Genomic DNA, 18357 nt, shown 5'->3' with positions numbered 1-18357 from the left:
AACAGCCCATAGAGTAATTTCTGTGTTATAGGAGGTGATGGTGCATACAATACACGGTTTCCCCTCTAATATCTCATTTCACACCCTCTCCCACTAGCTTATTATTGCTGTTAATACTACATTGAGAAGAGGACTTCAATTTTTGTGCTCCCTATCACCAGTGACAGTGGAGAACGTAGGATGGAGGTGCAGACAGCCCTCCGCCTCCACTGTGCATCATACCAAGCTACCCCACTGCATGAATTCAGAGCCCACCTAGGAGGAGAGGATGAGTTATTCAGCCATGGAGTAGAGTCCTATGCAAACTTGTACGTATGGAAATTTCCACAGTCACAGAAAGACACTAGAAACTTCAGTAGCAATGGGTGAAGTTCCTGAGCCCACCTCTATTCTACAGGCTGTGCGGACCTTGCCAGTGCATTGAGTACTGTGGAGAAGTGACGCAACATCTATTATAACACACAACGATTTTTCACATGATCAGCACATACAGTTGCATACTGTTTCTTCACTAGAGGGAGTCTAAGACAAAGATTACTGAGCACTTTTAAAAGCTAATTAAGAAGCAGAGTGGTGGCATAATAAAATAGGATGTTGAAAACTGAATGGTCCCTCAAAAAGCCATACAACAGCTGCCATGTTTCAAAACAGCTTTTTTTTTTCTTTTATAAGAACGCATTTCTTACATTATGCTGTTTCCTTTTGGAAGAGAGCCTGAAAGTGCAAATGAGCACTAAGCTAATGATGCTCTTCCTGAATACGGACACCTCTGTACCATGCTTGATCTCCGAGTACAGTACACCACAACTGGATAACAATATGAGAATCACTTGGTATTTAAAAACCCAAGATACCGACCAGGAAAAGATACTATTTACATTTATAGCTGGAAACCACAATCCTCCTAGAGTAGGATCCTGTATGTTAGACAGTGAAATTAAAAAAAAGGCAACGCTGCACTATTTCTGCCAAAGATACAGTTGGAGGAAACAAGATTATACAGATGCCAACTCATTGTCACTCCTGATGCTCCTCAAGGAACAGTTTCTTTGGAGGTAGTTGGTAAGTTGTTTTATATTAGCATTTTTTTCCCAGGAATTCTAAAGGTAAAAATTGCATGTATCAGAGCCAGCTTAGGGATGCCAGTTCATTCAGTCTCTGAAGCTCCCAGGGAATCACGATCACCAATGAATAGCCAAGCAGACTGATAAAAATCATTATGTTAAATATGAGAAGTGGGATAAAGGAATAGGGTGTTGTCATCAAGGCATGCATTAAGTTTTTGATCAGTTTCCCCGTATCTCTAGTTTAATTGTCCGTGTTCAATGTTATGCTGCTTACTACACATAAAGCCACAGCTTATTTTCAACTACAGTAGTTTTATAATTCTTAGTCTAAATACCCTCTTTCTATGCATTTTATTTTTTAGCAAGGAAAGAGGAAAATTAAGTGCTGTAAATGTTCACTTATTTGTGTTCACTATTATAAAATTATCAAGAACTTAAATCACATACGCTATTCATAGTCTAAATAAGTATCTGTATTTTAATTTTCTACTGTGTTTGCAATACTCAGGCAAGAAAGATAACCAGCCAGTCATCTACCCTGATGGGTAGATTTAGTTCAATCTACAGGTACTTACAGTATCATCAGAATAGTCTTCATTAATTTATCTGTTAATTATTTACAGCTCCCAAGTTGCATTTTAGTTGGCTCGGTTTTTGGATTAACAGCTGCCTGTCTTTTGGTTGGACTGATTGCTTTCCTGTGCATTAAGCACTATAAACCACGCAAGTGGTTTCAAGTGTCTAAATTTCTATTTTGATTGTATTAAAATTTCTACATGGAAAACTGTTTTTGCAAATAATTTTATTCTAAGGCTAATAGAAGGGATGAGCGACTACAGCCAGCACCGGAATACTCCTTACCGCTATTGTGATCTTTAACCACTGCTCCCAAAAGCAACGCTCACATGCTTTTGTTCCCATTTGCTCAAAAGCAATGTTTTCGTTTGGTACTTTGGTGGCTGCAGGCAGGCTGGAGATTGCTAAGCCATCATCTGTGCTGTTACGTGGCACCGCAGACCTGCGCTGGCGGGATTCAGGTTGGAACCTGCGGCTGTCTGTCTGCCCACATGGCACCAGCCTCACTGAGGGCCAAGGATCACCAGTCAGCATCATACCCATTTGATCTCTGCCAGCTTATACATGCTTTGTTGTAGCTCATCTTTCAGTCTAGACATGTCCTAAATATTTCAGATGTCCCTCGGGTTCCTCAGGACAAAGCCAGGGTTGCACCAGTGTTGCACCAAGTACGCACAGAGCATTTTTATTTATTTATTTAAAAAAAGAAAACCCAAACCCAAATTGTATGAAATAGGGAAAAAAGTGCTGGGATTGATGCAATGCATTCACATACTGCCACAAAGGACTAACTGAAAAGATGCAGTTTGACTCGGAAAGTGGCTAATACATGACAACCTGCTCACGCCTGATGCGCATGTGTGATCAGTAGAACTTCAAAGTGGTAACTCCCAACTGCTTGATGATATGGTTTCTTCATTACTAAAAAGAAACAGCGACAAACTTATGCATCCAAATAACCCTTTCGCAAACAAATTCATGTGGAAGAAGCTTTGGAGGCTGGCTGGCTATATGTGACTGTACAGTCAGCTATCTGGCAACAGTGGTGGACTAAACATTATTTAAATAATTGCAGCTCTTCAATCAAGAGAATTTAATTGCATGTTTTAAGCAATAAAGCAACAAAATATTTTTATGCACTATCACAGTATAGTATCTAAACCTTTGTAAAGGGAGGAACCAAGTCATGTTTATGAGTTGAAAAAAAATAAAAGCTAACTCAAGCTTATTTTAGGCAGCCATTTGCACTGTGTAAATGCAGCTCACTTCTCACATAGCTGTTCTCCCTGGTGCACAGCTCCTCAATGCTGCCCAGAAGCTGGCTGCAGTCTGTCCAACGCTTGGGGCAAGCTCCTAGGGCAGCTCCCACCACTGGCTTCCCAGCACTCCCACAGCTGGAGAGGAAGGACATCATCTGCTCACAGCAGGCAAGGAAGGGGCAAAGCTGCCCTGCCATGCAGAGGGCAGCCTCCTACCCCATCTCCAGGGCAGCAGAGAAGATCTTTCTGGCACAGCATTGCCTGCCTAGACAGAGGCGAGGGAGAAGCAAGCCGTGTACCATCCCAAGCCCCTCCTATCATATGATAGTATGCATACTGCTGACCATATGTAGCTCATGCAGGAGAGAGCGAACAATTAGTGTTCATTTCTTTATCTTGCTCTTTTTAATTTAATGTGCATCTAGAAACAAACTTATCCCTTTTTTCCTTGCAGTTCCTCAAAAAATACTAGCATTCAAAGGAAGCATAGAAATGAAGCATTTGGAAGAAGTTGTTTTGAATTACCAGATTGTGGGATTTCATCCCAAACCATTAATACTAAACTTTTTGTCTGAAGTATCCACAAGAGAGAAAGGTACAAATTTTCTTCTGGAGTAATGCACAATGTAACACACAACGTAACACTGCAAGAGAAGCGAAAGTAATTCTGCTAAAGGCCCAGGAAGATTTGAAAGCTTTTCAGTTTCAGGTGCACATAGAAGAGAATGGCACTTTCATAGCTCCACACACTGTTCATGTTTCTTCAAATGTATGTGAGCATGACAGGGCAGAGCTTTCCACCGAAATAATTTATGACACTCTTAAGCAGCATCTTCTTGAGCAGACAACGCCACTGACTGTCATAGGTAAGCAAACTGCTTTGCCATGCAGTGAGGGTATGGTTTAATTTCTGGAAGACAGTAGCTGTCTGGATTTACAGTTGGTAGGGCTACGATTGGTGTTAAAACAGATAATTATTCAAAGCAAGTGTCCACTTCAGGACTCCCAAATTTTCATCTCACTGTTACAGACACCCTCACATGAATACACAGTTACTCCTATGTGCTCACACAGAATTGCTCTTAGTAATACTATATATTTTCTCCAAATAGCTGTCTTAACCACTACACTCAGTTCTCCAACACCTGGTCATTTCCCTCACAGGCCCTCAGGAACTATGAGGATGCAAGTGTTTCCCTAAGTCTTATTTAAGATGTCTGGAAACCATTTCCCCAGAGAAGGCACATTCTGTTCACAGAAGGCAGCTTAATCTCTCAAACACTGGTTGGTCATAGACACCAGATCTCTCTAGCTGGGGAAGCAAATACCCTTCAAACACATCTTTGGTTTTTCTCCAGGGCAATTTCACAGCTGCATCAGATGCAACTGTGAAACCTCATCCTTCCCCAACCCTTTTCTTTTTGCCTATGTTACGGGCTTCCAGCATGGGTTTCTCTGGGGCTCATGGTACTCAGTATCTGGAGGGAGGGGGCGAGGATGGGGAAACCCCCAATCAGCACCTTGCAGTGCTGTATCATATCTTGATAAAATTTAAAGAAATCCGGTGATTTGCTTTTTAGCCCTACCACCGCTGGATGCAGTGCAATGTCTGGTGGGGGTCGGTCTCTTCTCCCAAGTAACAAGCGATAGGACGAGAGGAAATGGCCTCAAGTTGCACCAGGGGAGGTTTAGATTGGATGTGAGGAAAAATGTCTTTACTGAAAGAGTGGTGAAACATTGGAACAGGCTGCCCAGGGAAGTGGTTGAGTCCCCATCCCTGGAAGCATTTAAAAGACGTGTAGATGAGGCGCTTAGGGACATGGTTTAGTGGGCATGGTGGTGTTGGGTCGATGGTTGGGCTCGATGATCTTAGAGGTCTTTTCCAACCTCAATGATTCTATGATTCTATGTCTAATGGACATGCCAACTGCTGTGGAGTCACTCACTTTAACTTGAAGAGCCTGTTCCTTCTTTCCTGAAGGAATCAAACTCTTTAGGTATAAAAATGATGAGTAGCTCTCAGAAGGATCCTTCACAGATGCAGAAGTTTAAAACAAAGGGTCTCTTGATAATGGAGACAAAAATGTGTTGCAAAGGAAACCAAACTACATTTACATGACTATGCAGTGCAGTTCACTGCTGACGTTACACATTCAAAGAGTACTACAAGGAAATCCTATTTCAATTTACAAGGTGACTCTTTTATCCTATGTTCTTTGGGCAGTATGTTTATGCTTTCCTCTTTGGTCCACTTGAAAACATCTGGAGAGGACACACTGCCTTTAAACCTGTGTTAGCTCTGCCATGAGTCAGACTCACTAGGAGTCTGCTCTGGTGTGAGATCACTGCAGCTGTGTCCTGGACGTTCAGCTTTATATGCATAGACATGCCAGAAATAGAGAGTTTTGAGAGGGCTGAATCTAAGGAGCAACAAAAGTACTGCTCCTGATAAGATTTCAGAGGCTTTGTCATGAACTATCTTAATAAAGTATTAAAAAAAAGAAAAAAAAAAACCCACCCAGAGCTGATTGTTTGTCCCAATGTGAGACACCTACATAGCACTGCACTTGCACGCAAAAGAAAGAAAAATGTTCCAGATATAGATCTAAATCTAGCTTGAGGTCTAGATTCAGCTTGAGAAACAGAGCTAGCCTGAGAATTTCAAAGTGCCCACAGCACCTGTATTCCTGCCTACCCTATGGGAAATCAGGGAGCCTAACCTGTTGAACAGACATGATGGTCTCTATCTCATAGAAGGTTTCAAGAAACCAAAAAAAAAGGGGGGGGGGAAGAATAGCTCTTGGAGTTTGTGAAGTATTTTCCTGAGGAAGTATTTTTTAATAGGATGACACTGACACTTTACAAGAAAATAAAGATTGTTCCTCCTGCAACAGGGGAACCACTTGTACTCCATAATTCACCACCTTTTAAATTGTGCTGGTGTAACTGTTTTGGGGACCGTGAGAAGGACTAGCAAGGAGAAGCTGGGAACTTCATAAGCCAGGGAAAATTTAATAAAATATGTAATTACATGTTACATTTGTTATAGAAGCCCTGTAGCTGAACAAGTACTAAATTATTATAAATAAGTACCTTTTCATATCCAGAGAACTAGAGGTTCGTTGTGTTTAAGATGTCAAAAGAACATTATTACTCATAGTTACTGTATTCCTTACAGAGACTGGATCCCTCTTGCTTCCTGTATAAATAGCCAAATATATAAATACCAAGGCTATAAAGAGCTAAATAATCAAGTTTCTTTGACCCCCTTTCCACATCTTGATCTGCTTATCTAGCATTAGCAAATACTATATCATCTCTCTGTGTGTGTAGAGTAAGTGATTTCTGCCCTGAAAAGATTCAAATCCACTGGTTACTGGAGGAGGATATAATCAAGGATAACGTCAGACAAGAGCTACTGGACCACTCAGGCAACTGCTTCTACCTACAACCTGTGCTTCAGGTAACACTTACGGCTTTCATGTTTACCAAAAAAAATTGCTTTCAAAGTAATGTACAAAGCCTGGAGAAACCCGTCACAAAAGAGGTATTTCTAAGGCTCCCAGGTATGTCTAATACATCTATGGGTCCTTTCACTTTAAGGGCAGTACAGAGCACTATTTGATGTAACTTGAGGGGGAAAATAATTTTGTTTCAGGTATACAGAGTCATTTGGGACAGGAAGGTGTAACTTACGAGTCACTGTGCAAGCGTGATTCAGCCCCAGGAAACCCTGGCTGTAACTTTCTATCGAGTAAGTCCACGCAGTGCTCCAGTAGATATATTCACTTGGCATGTTATTTTTGCCACTGAAAGTATCTACAAAAGTTCCAACAAACTGGTATAAACAAAGGTTGAATTTAACTTGGATTTTTGCTTTCCTTGAATTGTTTTATTTCAAATGAGTGAAGAACGATATATTCACCACTATGAAATTTGCTAAAAGTAAAGTCACTGGTAAAAAAATAAAAGCCAAAAATTGAGGTTCTGTTATCTTTAATCCAGCCATTCCACCACCAGCTTGGTTTCCAGGAGATATCACATCTGACAGGAGCAATTTCACTTTCCCTCTCCCCTCTCAACCAGAAGATGTAATTTCATATTTACCCTGCTGTAAAATTCTAGTGATGAGAAAGCAATATAAATTTTAGATTTCATACTTGAGGAGTGTTAGCATCAAACCCTTGTCTGGGGTTCATTTCTTAACCAGTTTGTCCTCAAACTATAGATCTTCTCTTATTTTGTAGCAAGTAATGGAATATTTTAGTTGGTGGAAGTGATGGTGAATGGACTGAAAACAGCCTGCTCAAGACAAGTGCTTAACTGCTATCATGTTGATAGGACTCATGCTTTGGTCTTATTCCTGCTGCCAGAAAAAAACCCACACCCTTTAACAGAGAGCGAAATTTCTCTCTTTTGATACATGCAGTATGACACACTATGCATGTACATATGTAAGTGCAGTGTCTTACTGAGTCCAGGTACAGAGCACTCAGAGAACAGCAGGCTTATATATTTTTTCTGTTGCAATTCTTTCTTCTGTAATAAATCACTCTTGGCTTAGTGTCCCAGGAGTATTTTACTGCAGCAGCTTTTTAATGGAAGACTTCCTCTCCTGCTTTAGCAAAGTCTCCTGTTGTCTCCGAGATCAGAGAAATTCCTACACAAACCACAGTCAGTAAGACTATCTGTCTTGAACTTTCCATATCAAATTTTGTACCTGACAACATCAAGTGTTGTATGTATGTATCAGAGCCACAAAGACTGGACAGAGTTTCCTGAAGCCAACCAAGTCATAAAAACTAATATTGGAGAAAATGGATTATATTTTTGTATGAGCAAACTACAGTTCTCTCCAAAGGCATCTGACAATATTAAAATATTAAGATGTGAGGTTTTTCACCCAGGAACTCAACACTGTGTAGAACAAGCCTTTCAACTCGAGCTTGCAGGTTTTATTATTGTTTGTTATCTCTTAGAAGTTAGTTTAAATTTGGATACTAGTTTGCAAATACTCAAGCTTCTTTTAGTGTGGCTGGATAATGGAATAAGACACCCCACAAAGTTATTAGAGGTATTGGAGTCTTACCTAAAGGAGATTCTATCTTTAAGGAATTATTTCTATATGTCAGAATAATGTGGAAATTATCGAATTTTCCATGCCACAGTTATGCACTGAATGAGCTACACCATAAACTTTAAAAGTGAACTAACAGAACTTTCCCCCTATAACTCACTAAGGATCAAATCAAACCTCTCAACTAATGGTGATCAGTAATTTTTGTTATTTAAACTGTTTCAGAAAAATGAATGAAATATGAGTGCCAGCACACCGTTTTAGTCAGGACTTCTCTGAACTGCATCCAGATTTTTTTAAGTCAATAAGAAGACATCTGTTGAATTTAGCACACTTTGGAGTAGTTTCTCTGAGAGCCAATGTGAAAACCAGTGATGACTGAATATTGAGTAATGAGAACATACTACTAAAAATTTTGTGGACTGGTGTAAATTTGGCAATGCTTTTTGATACAAGATTGTGAATTTTTCTATGGACACATTAACTTCCTTTATGATAGGTCAGTATAAGATTATTACTATTGCAAATAATTGTATTTCTTCCTACTTTGTAGGAGAACCTAACAGGGCTGCTAATAAACTGTCTCTGGCTGCAAATCAGAGCCACACAGAACCTTTGAAGTATTAGTTTTAAAACAGAACAAAACTATAAAGGCCATTCTGATAATATTCCTGAGCATGATTCTCGCCTCACCAGGCAAACATTACTGGAAGATATGGCAAGTGACTGGATGGCTTATGCAGCAGCTGCATGCCCCTATATCTCCTACAGGACTCTAGGTTTGGGATCAGCAATGTGCGTGTAGAAGGGGAAGAAATAGGCAGGATGTATGTTGTCCACCACCACCAAAGAAGTTGTCCCCAAGTTAAAACTAGTAGTTGTTAAACAAAGACCTTTTTTTTTTTTTGATATGGAGGTTACCTGAAGGAGGCAGTAAGGGATCTCTGGCAGTCCAGACAGAGGTTCACAGAGATACAGAGAAGTTTTTGAACACACAACAGTTTCACGTTGGGTCTGCTCAAGGCCAAGCCCAAACAAGAGGAATAAGCAGGCAGGGAGTCTTACATTTATACTAGTCTCTTCAGGTAGTTATTTAGTGTTACGGGACATCAGTGAAATGTGAAAATTACAGTTTTAATAGTAGAACACAAACCACTCAGCCAACACGACACATTTATCGAGCTTTATCCTCTTCACTCTGAAAAAAATAAAATCAAAGATTCTGGTCCATCTAGCCAAGCAGCATTTACCACTTGGAAGATAAAATGCATTACTGCACATCCAAAGGCTAGCGTGGATGTGACACTTCAGTGCTGTGTATCTGGAAGGAACAGAAATGGGGTGAGTTTAGTTACCTGGTTTAAGGGACTATTCCCAACTGAGGAATAAATAGAAAATAAGGACTATGAGGATGGATCTGGTTTCATCTCCTGTGTAACTTGCAAAACAAAAGCAGAGCGAAGAATGTAGGATCAGATGTGAGGTTTCTACTGAAGATGAAACTTTTGAGGAAACCTACATTTTAAAACTTGATTGAGCTCCACTTAACAAAGGAAACAGACTCTCTTCAGTGAAGACAGGTCTGCACATAACAGTAGAAACACTTGTGTACCATTGAAATATCTTCAATGGTAGTACTGTAATTTAAGAGTTCTGACTGCAGGTCACAGGGCTATGGCATGCTGCGGAACTTTTTATTTTATTTTTTTTCTTTAAACAGATGCTGTTCAAGAACACAACGGAAGTGACATACTTTTCAGGCTATGTACAGTAGTGAACAAAATAAGTAGGGGAAAAAAAAAATCAACTAAAGGAATAACAACGTTGCCACAATTAAAAAAAGGAAACACGAAAGAACAACCTTTCAAACTGAATGATCAAGTATCACTATCAAACGCATCCATTTAGTAAAGCAGGTAGATTCTAAGCGTAAAGATTTCAGCTATGGAAGTCCAGACAACACTTGATAGAAGAAAATCTGTGAGAAAATAATGGCTACTTCTTACAGAGACATTTCTAAAGATAGAGACTGCCGTTGGAAAAAATATCGGTTTACTGCCTATAATTCTAGATAAACTCTCAGCAAGCATGAGCTTTCTCCATGGTTGGTGAAGCCAGCCATTAGTTCTTTCAAATCAAGCCACCCTCATGTATTCAGTGATCAGCACACCCACAGAGGGCTAGTCATCTTCTAAAACATCACTGCGGATGGCTGCATAGGGTAGCTTCTTTACCTCAGGGTCAAAATTTACCATCATTTTACATAAGGAAGCTGCTTTCTGGGCAGTCTGCTCCAACAAAATCCATACATTTTGCAAGAACACTCCAATCTTCCTGCTCATCTCACTGCTCTTCTTCTCCACCCATCCCACAAAAGAACCATTATCTTGCTAACTTTTTTTCTCAAGTTTTAAGCTAAAGTAAACACTGGAAAAATGCATCTGGGGCAGAGGCAGAGTGTGGAAAATACTGCTCCCATTACTTGTATGCACTCACCAGGAGACAGCGAAAATTTAGAATCATAGAATTATTTAGGTTGAAAAAGTTCTTTAAGATCATCGAGTCCAACCGTAAATCTAACACTGCCAAGTCCACCACTAAACCATGTCCCTAAGCACCACATCTACATGTTTTTTAAACACCTCCAGGGATGGTGACTCAACCACTTCCCTGGGCAGCCTCTAACACTGCCAAGTCCACCACTAAACCATGTCCCTAAGCACCACATCTACATGTTTTTTAAACACCTCCAGGGATGGTGACTCAACCACTTTCCTGGGCAGCCTGTTCCAGTGCTTGACAACCCTTTCGGTGAAGAAATTTTTCCTAATATCCAATCTAAACCTCCCCTGGTGCAACTTGAGGCCATTTCCTCTCGTCCTATCACTTGTTACTTGGGAGAAGAGACTGACACCCACCTCGCTACAACCTCCTTTCAGGTACTTGACAAACACGGCAAGCTGGCCTCAAACCACAACATAAATATTCAAGACATTCAGATGCCTCAGCATATAGGATTACACAGTATGCACAAGGGCCATATTCTCTCATGCTAGAGAAAAAGGAAATAAAACAAGAATTTTACTCACAAGGCACAGGAAGAAGTTCCCAGGAGATGCTGAAGCAGAAGGAGACTTTTAACATAAAACATGTGGAACAGCATCACTGTTGCAGCAAAGGGACCATCAGGGACTATTTGGATCAGCTGCCCACCCCATTAACCTAACAGTGCCCAACCCTAAGAGGGAAATCCTGGTGCTGATGAACTACCTGGCAAGTTCTCTTGGATTTAAAGGCTCAGGATTTAACATGGGGGCCTGATTTGAAGCTCACTGAAGTCAAGGGCTCCTGTTGCTGGCATTGATGCTCACTGTCAATCTCTGTGCCCCAGTTCTGCTCAGGAATAACTATTATGACTATAACAACAATGCTATTTATATACTGTGCCTATCCTCTCTTGGTCAGAGAAAACATAAATGCAAAACAATAAGCAGGTATTTGCCACTTAAAATAGCAAATGAACAAGGAACAGCCAGGGAAGGAAAAGGGTGGCTCCCCCCTCCTGCCATAGCATGTGGCAGCCCTACTCCCAGCTCAGGGCCTCACCACCCTCCTGGCAGCAGGGGCAGAGGGATGGGATGCTCAATGCCTCCTGTCAGGGCAGGCCCCAGCTCCTGTGAGGGAAGGAAAGAGGAGACGTTCCTCTGCAGGGCCACCATCACAATACCTCTGGGCCCCTTCCAGTTCAGATGGGATTGATTATTTAAGGCTGCTCAGATTTGCAGTAAGGGAGCTGGTTAGAAAACCTCTCATAGAGTTGCCATCTGCATTTAAACTCAATAAGTGAGTCAGGCACAAAGGTTGACAGGGCAAGTGGTGAAGAGAGGCTGCAGGTTTTGATTTTTGAAAATCACTTTTAAACAGTCATTCCCCTGTGATGGTTCTTTAAAGTCACACTATGTATTAAAATAGGGGCGTAAGCCAGAAAAACATGCAGCATACCGTCCTCTGTAGGCACCCAACAGTGCTAAGAGCAGGATGGAGGCAGCGGTATCTGCAGCCTCTCAAGAATGTCTTCTGCTCTTTTAATAGTTCTCCTTGGGGGGATGTGGAGGTTTGTATCACGTATCTTTCTCCTGTTGCTGAATCAAAAATAGTACGCTGAGTCATTTGTTAGAGGCAGTTAGACAGTCACCAGCCATGCTGAGCACGCATCCCACCACCCACTCTGATCCAGCTTACCAAAGGCCTCCTTCACACAAGGGTTTTCTCACCTCAAACAGCAGCTTTGCTTGAGTAGGGTCTGCAGTGCTGATTAAATCCCTCTTTCTGCTGCAGCACATGCTTTCAGCAGGTTGGCAGATTATGTCCTTTGATCCAAAAATCCACAGAAATGAGTGGGAATTTTTCTACTGCCTTTCAGGAACCTTGGGTGAGGGCTGTTGGGGTTGAGATGTCCACCTTGGAATGGGGCAGCTGGCCCTGGATGAATGCAGGGCCACACAGGAACATGCACTGCAAAGAGCATTGACCCTGCCCATTTTTAGTGGCAACACCAGTATGACTTTGAACATGGGGAGAGAGAAAGGTGTAACCAGGGAGCCTAAAATGCAGTGAGTTTGAACCTTCTTCTTTTCTCCTTCAACCCTAACCTGAAGAGCTAAACCACTTTCCCTTCCACAGGGACCTGCAAAATGAACAACAGAAAACTAAACTGTGGTAATTTATTAATATCCAGTTCCTAGGAATAGATATTTCCATGCTTTGTACAAGGAATCACTGTGAAAGTTGCAAGCTTGGCAATTTCACAGAGGTTTTTGGGTTTCTAATATCTATTTTATTTTTGCACTTTATTTCCCAAAGCACTCTTGTGCTTTATCCCAAATCAAAAGAGTCTGTGCTAGCAGACCTACAATAATAGCAGACCTTTAGGGGTGACCTATGGACAAGGAGTGGAAGAGGAAGGAAAACATGAAGAAATGAATTCAGTTTTCAAAGAACTATTAATTATTCATTAGATTGATATTATTAACTATTAATAAATAACTAACCGCAAGAATCGGTTGCCACAAAGCCCTCCTAACACTGCTGCTTCCAACAGGGCTCTGTTGTGACTTGTACCTTGCTCAACACACAGCAATATTTACCCACTGGATCGAGCAATGCTGATCATGCCCAGCCTGCAGTCTCGCCTTTCAGGGCACACTGAATTTTGACATTGACCCCATTGCTAATCTACGCTAGCATGTAAATCTTGGCCTTGTTAAAGACTTTTATACTAGCCTCTAATATCTGCTTTTTAGGTCTCGGATCTCTCATCTCAGCATCATCACACCTTTGCTGGTGTGAACGGCTTCAAAAGAAAATAGTTTATTACTTCTTGGCATCGTCTTCCCACTGTGTGACTTGTGGATTTTAAATGTATTTATTTTGTGTCCCTGACCCTCTTTTCCCTTATATGCAGCCTCTTGAGTTCACTTCTGGTTTGTATCTATTTTACAGGGAGATTTTCCTGTTGAAGTACACTGCTATAATACTATACTTATCATGTGCCTTGGAGGTAAAGAGACCAAGTCAGACCTTGTTATACTCTAATTTTGTATACGTATGTCACTTGATTTCATTAGGAAACACAACATGAAACTGATACACCCAGCGGCTATGTTCTCACCAGCAGCCACTACAAGTATTTTAAAACTATGGCATATAATGTGTTCCCCAGTCTCTGTTTCTGATTAATAAGCTCTGTGATCCTTCTGTCCATCCAAACAGCGTAACAAACTCCAATTTGAATGCACTAAACAGCGTGAATCATGAGCATAAACTGATAATGGTCTCCAGACTCTGAAGCACATGAAAGGCAGTTCCACAGTTGGTTCCATACCCCAAATTCAGCAATGGGTCACTACAAAACCTACAGCTTCCCACTCTTGTGTCCATGTCCTCCCCTTGGTCAGGGCAAGCCCCGAGCATGTAGCCCCCAGCTTCCCTCACACTGGTTTCTGTGCAGAGGAAATGTGGAGAGGTAGCAGCCGTGGGAGCCACAGCACGCTCCCCCCAGCTGCTCAGCAGGACCCCAACTGCGATACCACCTACCAAAAAGCAGACGTAGGCTGAGAGAGAAAGTTCGAAAGCCCACTCACTTTGGACTTCAACTATGGAAAACACAGCGTTTGTTCATTGCTAAGAATGAGGACTGTTCTACGTCAAATGATAGCACTGATGCCTTCTTTGGAACCTTCCTACAGAGAATGGGGGCGGTCGGCATGAGTACAACTTTAAGAACAATTTCAGATATTTGTGTTCCCAAATACTTTGTAAATGACAAAATGAAAGGATCCTCACAAAGAAGTAATATCCCTAGTACAAAATAAATACACTTATTCTTCCTTGCTCTGCCCCTGAAATGCTTCTGAATATTTTAAATGGTGAAAGAACAGAAGAATTTAAAATTACAAGAATCCTGAGATTCAAAATCACCAACACTTCAATTGAAATAATTCACTATGGTGATTTTTAATAGTACAAATCCTGCCTTCCTCATAATATTATGATGCCTATTTATTGCAAGACTTCAGAAAATTAGGCAGATTCTTGTAGAAGAAGTGACATAAAAAGTGGTCCTGAAAGCAGCCCAGCGAATGCAAGCTGTTTCTTCCCATTTTCCCCTCCCACCTCACAGTGAACAAAGAGAATTTTCTACCTCTCTGTAGCACGGATTTCCCTGAGGGAAAAAGAGGCTTGCATCAGTTCCTGAAAATAGTTGCATGGTAGTGCTACTGAAATTGCTTCACATTTAGGTCAAATCTTGACAAGAGCTTTAAAATGCTACCATAGCTGAAGAGGTTTTATGTGAGAACCTTGAGGTGTTCAATCTTAGACATTGAAATAACGCACTAAGGAGGCTAAGGAGAAGCCAACGATTTCAAGTCACTGGAAAGCTAACTCTAATGTAAGAATAGAGTAGTATTGTGACAGGTGATAAAGAACAATGAACTGTCAAAGGAACAAAGGTGTCTAGGAGATGCAAATAGCTCTGCTATAAGTGCCCCTCCAATGGGTGATGGAAGAGAGGCAGTAAAAGGGAAAGCTGGGACATAATGAGAAACCAGACTCAGTCTTACAGAAGAAATTTAATCAGCAACGGCATTTAATTATTCCCTATTTTAAAAAATAGGACTTTTAATGATTACAAATATAAAATATGCCTTTCCAGATTTTCTCTGCTGACTACTTGTTAATGCTAGTTTACTGTCTTTTCATTGTGAAACACATAGCACATTTTTAGAGCTGTTCACAGAGTAGTATTGGTGTATTGGGAATTTGGAAACTGAACAGGCATTTATTCTCTTAACTGGCAATCTGATAATGCTGATAAAACTGAAATACCTAACTATTGAAAATATAACTACTATTTTATCATTTTAAAGCAACCTTTGATTTTAGCCAAACATTATTTCATTTTATTATAGATGCCTGAAAATATTCCATAGTCAATATGGAAGTTTTGTCACACTTTTGAATGAGTTTTTCATATTGTTACACTGACAAGGCATCAAAAATTTGCCATATTATTACCAAAACAAACCATTTCAGGTGTCTGTCGTGAACTACATGACACACAAGAACTTGATACTAGAAGCCCTTTGAATAATTAAGTTTGAAAGTAACTTGGTGCCTCTCTGCACAGCTTGTGTAACCAGGTGTTGGATCAGTTCTGTAATGCTTATTTAGGTTTTATTTGGACAACATTATCTTTTTTCACTTGAGTGGCAGTTTGCCCAGTTAATAGCACAGTGTAGTTAATACTGCTGCTATCTCCTAATAACCCTGCACAGAAATAAATATTGCTGCTCTTACTAATATCCCCAGATAGAGGATTTGCCAGAGTGTGCTAAGGGGAATTGCTCCTATTGTTTGTCACTGTGGAACTGAGGGGGTGAACATGGCTCCTTCGTGTTTGCTGGTAAATGCCAGATCTTGAATTCAGCTAAAAACCAAGGCAGGCACCGGCTGTGTAGGGAGGTCAGGATGTAAATGGAAAGGGAATCGTTTCTACAGCAGGAGTATGTTTTGTGACACAGCATCCCAGAAGTGGACCTTTCATCAGAGTGAAAGGTTTTGCCTACTGCATGCAGATATAATTTCAGCATTCAGCATTGCCCTTTCATTTAAAATACATAATTCTATTTATATTCCCTGATTCAGTCTGACCTAAGGGAGAGATTAATTTTTTTACTGGGTATCCTATTGCCTGTGTGTGTGTGTGTGTAATGTTGCTTCTCTTCATTTAGACAACTAGAATACAGAATTTTTCCTATTTATAATTAATTTCAGTTGTATACTATCTGCTACTCTTTTTAAAGGCAAAGCATTGCTTACTATCAGAAATGTACAGTCGAAAAAGGTATTTCTGAATGTTTTATTTTGGAAGTGTAAAGGGTTTTAAAATAAACAAAAGTAAATATTCAAATACATTTCATATTGCATGTGGTAGGAGTGGCTCCATACAATACAATATGGATGAAGCAAATCTGGCAGTTAATTTCTTTGAAACATAGAGTATAATACATAGACACTTCCAGATCTGGTCTTGTGTCATACATAACATTGCCTGACCTTTTTGTTATAATAAATCCAGCATTTCTTTGAAACATAGAGTATAATACATAGACACTTCCAGATCTGGTCTTGTGTCATACATAACATTGCCTGACCTTTTTGTTATAATTTAAATCCAGCCTACTTTATTAATTATTAATATTTTATTTTGCTATATTGATTGTTCAAGTTAGAAAAAAACCCAGTTAAAAACTACTGACTTTAGAACACTGCAAGACCCTAAGTACTGCAATCTCTTAAGAGAAATAATTTATTTTTTGAGAAAATATGTCATTACCTGCAGATTAATCAATGCAAAATGAACGTGCAATTAAATTTAAAGCTGCAGACCATGATTTTCCTACTCCCAGTGCTGCTTGAAATCTCTCACACCTTTAAAAAAATATAATTAGCTTTAGATTTATCCCACAATAAATAACACCAGAACATACCTTGTGCTACCAACCTGAATTTAAAAAAAAGTAAGAGGCCACCTCAGTGTTTTGAGTTTATGAGATCTTTCAGACACAAAGCCCTAACAGAGTTTCCCAGTCAAAAGGCATCAGGAAGGCTCATCGCTTACGGTAAACTTGGGCTTTAGCTTGACAGACCTCTTCCTTATTGTGCCTTTAGGGGACAACGGCATAGTGTCCATAATGCTCTTGTCCTCCTCCAGCTGCCTAGCAGTGCACGAAGGGGTGGGCACTTTCACTGTGTTGCCAAATTTAGAGTAGTCCACGGAGTATCGCCCATCTTCCTCTGCCACGATGGGCACAAACCTTTGGCCCCAGAGGATTTCATCTGCCAGATAGGAGGTTCTGGCTTGAGTGGTGATGCCAGTGGTCTCCACCACCCCTTCCAAGATGACAATGATCTCCAGGTCCTCATGGTGGTGAAGGTTCACAGGGGAAATGTCATAGAGGGGGCTATTCTTGTCTATCACATGGTAGATGATAAGTGGGGAGACGAGGAAGATGCTGTTGCCCCCTACGGGGTTCTCCATCTGGATGTCAATCTGGTTGAGGGGCACCACCTCCCCCTCCAGGCTGGCAGTCTTCTTCACCACCTGCATGCGGATGGTGGCACTGATGATCATGCTCTTCCGGAGGTCACCCACCCGCAGCATGAAGCAGAGCTTGCCCTCGCGCAGGGCGATGACCGCGTGCTTGCTGAAGATGAGGGTCTCGGCCCGGCGGTGAGCCTGTGAGGTCTTCATGAAGATGCAGCCCAGCATGATGGCATTGATCACCAGCCCCACAATGTTCTGCACGATCAGCACCAGGATGGCGGCCGGGCACTCCTCTGTGACCATGCGTCCCCCAAAGCCAATCGTCACCTGCACTTCGATGGAGAAGAGGAAGGCGGAGGTGAAGGAGTGGATGCTGGTCACACAGGGCACAAAGCCGGCCGGGGTCCCTGCCTCTCTGGGGTCACGCTGCAGCCGGGTGCTGTGGTCCAGGTCTCCGTGGGCAAAGGCGATGAGCCACCAGACCATGCCAAAGAGCAGCCAGCTGCAGAGGAAGGACATGGTAAAGATGAGCAGCGTGTGGGGCCACTTGAGGTCCACCAGGGTGGTGAAGACGTCCTGGAGGAAGCGTCCCTGCTCCCGGATGTTTTTATGGGCCACGTTGCAGGCACCGTTCTTGCCCACGAAACGCGCCCGCCGCTCCCGGGCGCGGTATCGGACATGATCCGGCACATCCTCCGCCAGCCGGGTCAGCACGTACTCCTCGGGGATGATCCCCTTCCTCGACAGCATGGCTCCCCGCCGCCGCCG

At 41.5% G+C, this 18357-nt stretch overlaps 1 protein-coding gene across 4 annotated transcripts; it reads right to left on the bottom strand.

Annotated features, from left to right (window-relative positions):
* Positions 1-9092: 9092 nt before the first annotated feature.
* On the bottom strand, positions 9093-18350 carry KCNJ11 (potassium voltage-gated channel subfamily J member 11). Of its 4 annotated transcripts, none has more exons than XM_019474539.1 (5): positions 16697-18350; positions 11982-16598; positions 11069-11113; positions 9335-9417; positions 9093-9177 (listed from the first exon to the last, which is right to left on the bottom strand). In XM_019474539.1, the coding sequence occupies exon 1, from the start codon at positions 18337-18339 to the stop codon at positions 17143-17145; it is 1197 nt and encodes a 398-aa protein (XP_019330084.1). In that variant the 5' UTR covers positions 18340-18350; the 3' UTR covers positions 9093-9177; positions 9335-9417; positions 11069-11113; positions 11982-16598; positions 16697-17142. The 4 variants fall into 4 exon arrangements, with proteins under 4 accessions (XP_019330084.1, XP_019330082.1, XP_009287048.1 ...); XM_019474537.1 differs by having other exon boundaries at positions 9093-9417; positions 11982-12121; positions 12222-16598; XM_009288773.2 differs by having other exon boundaries at positions 9093-9417.
* Positions 18351-18357: the final 7 nt, after the last annotated feature.

The sequence above is a fragment of the Aptenodytes forsteri genome, unplaced genomic scaffold, assembly GCF_000699145.1.
Source record: "Aptenodytes forsteri isolate BGI_AS27 unplaced genomic scaffold, ASM69914v1 Scaffold8, whole genome shotgun sequence".
Classification (NCBI taxonomy): domain Eukaryota; kingdom Metazoa; phylum Chordata; class Aves; order Sphenisciformes; family Spheniscidae; genus Aptenodytes; species Aptenodytes forsteri.
This window is presented reverse-complemented; position numbering and strand designations above follow the sequence as displayed.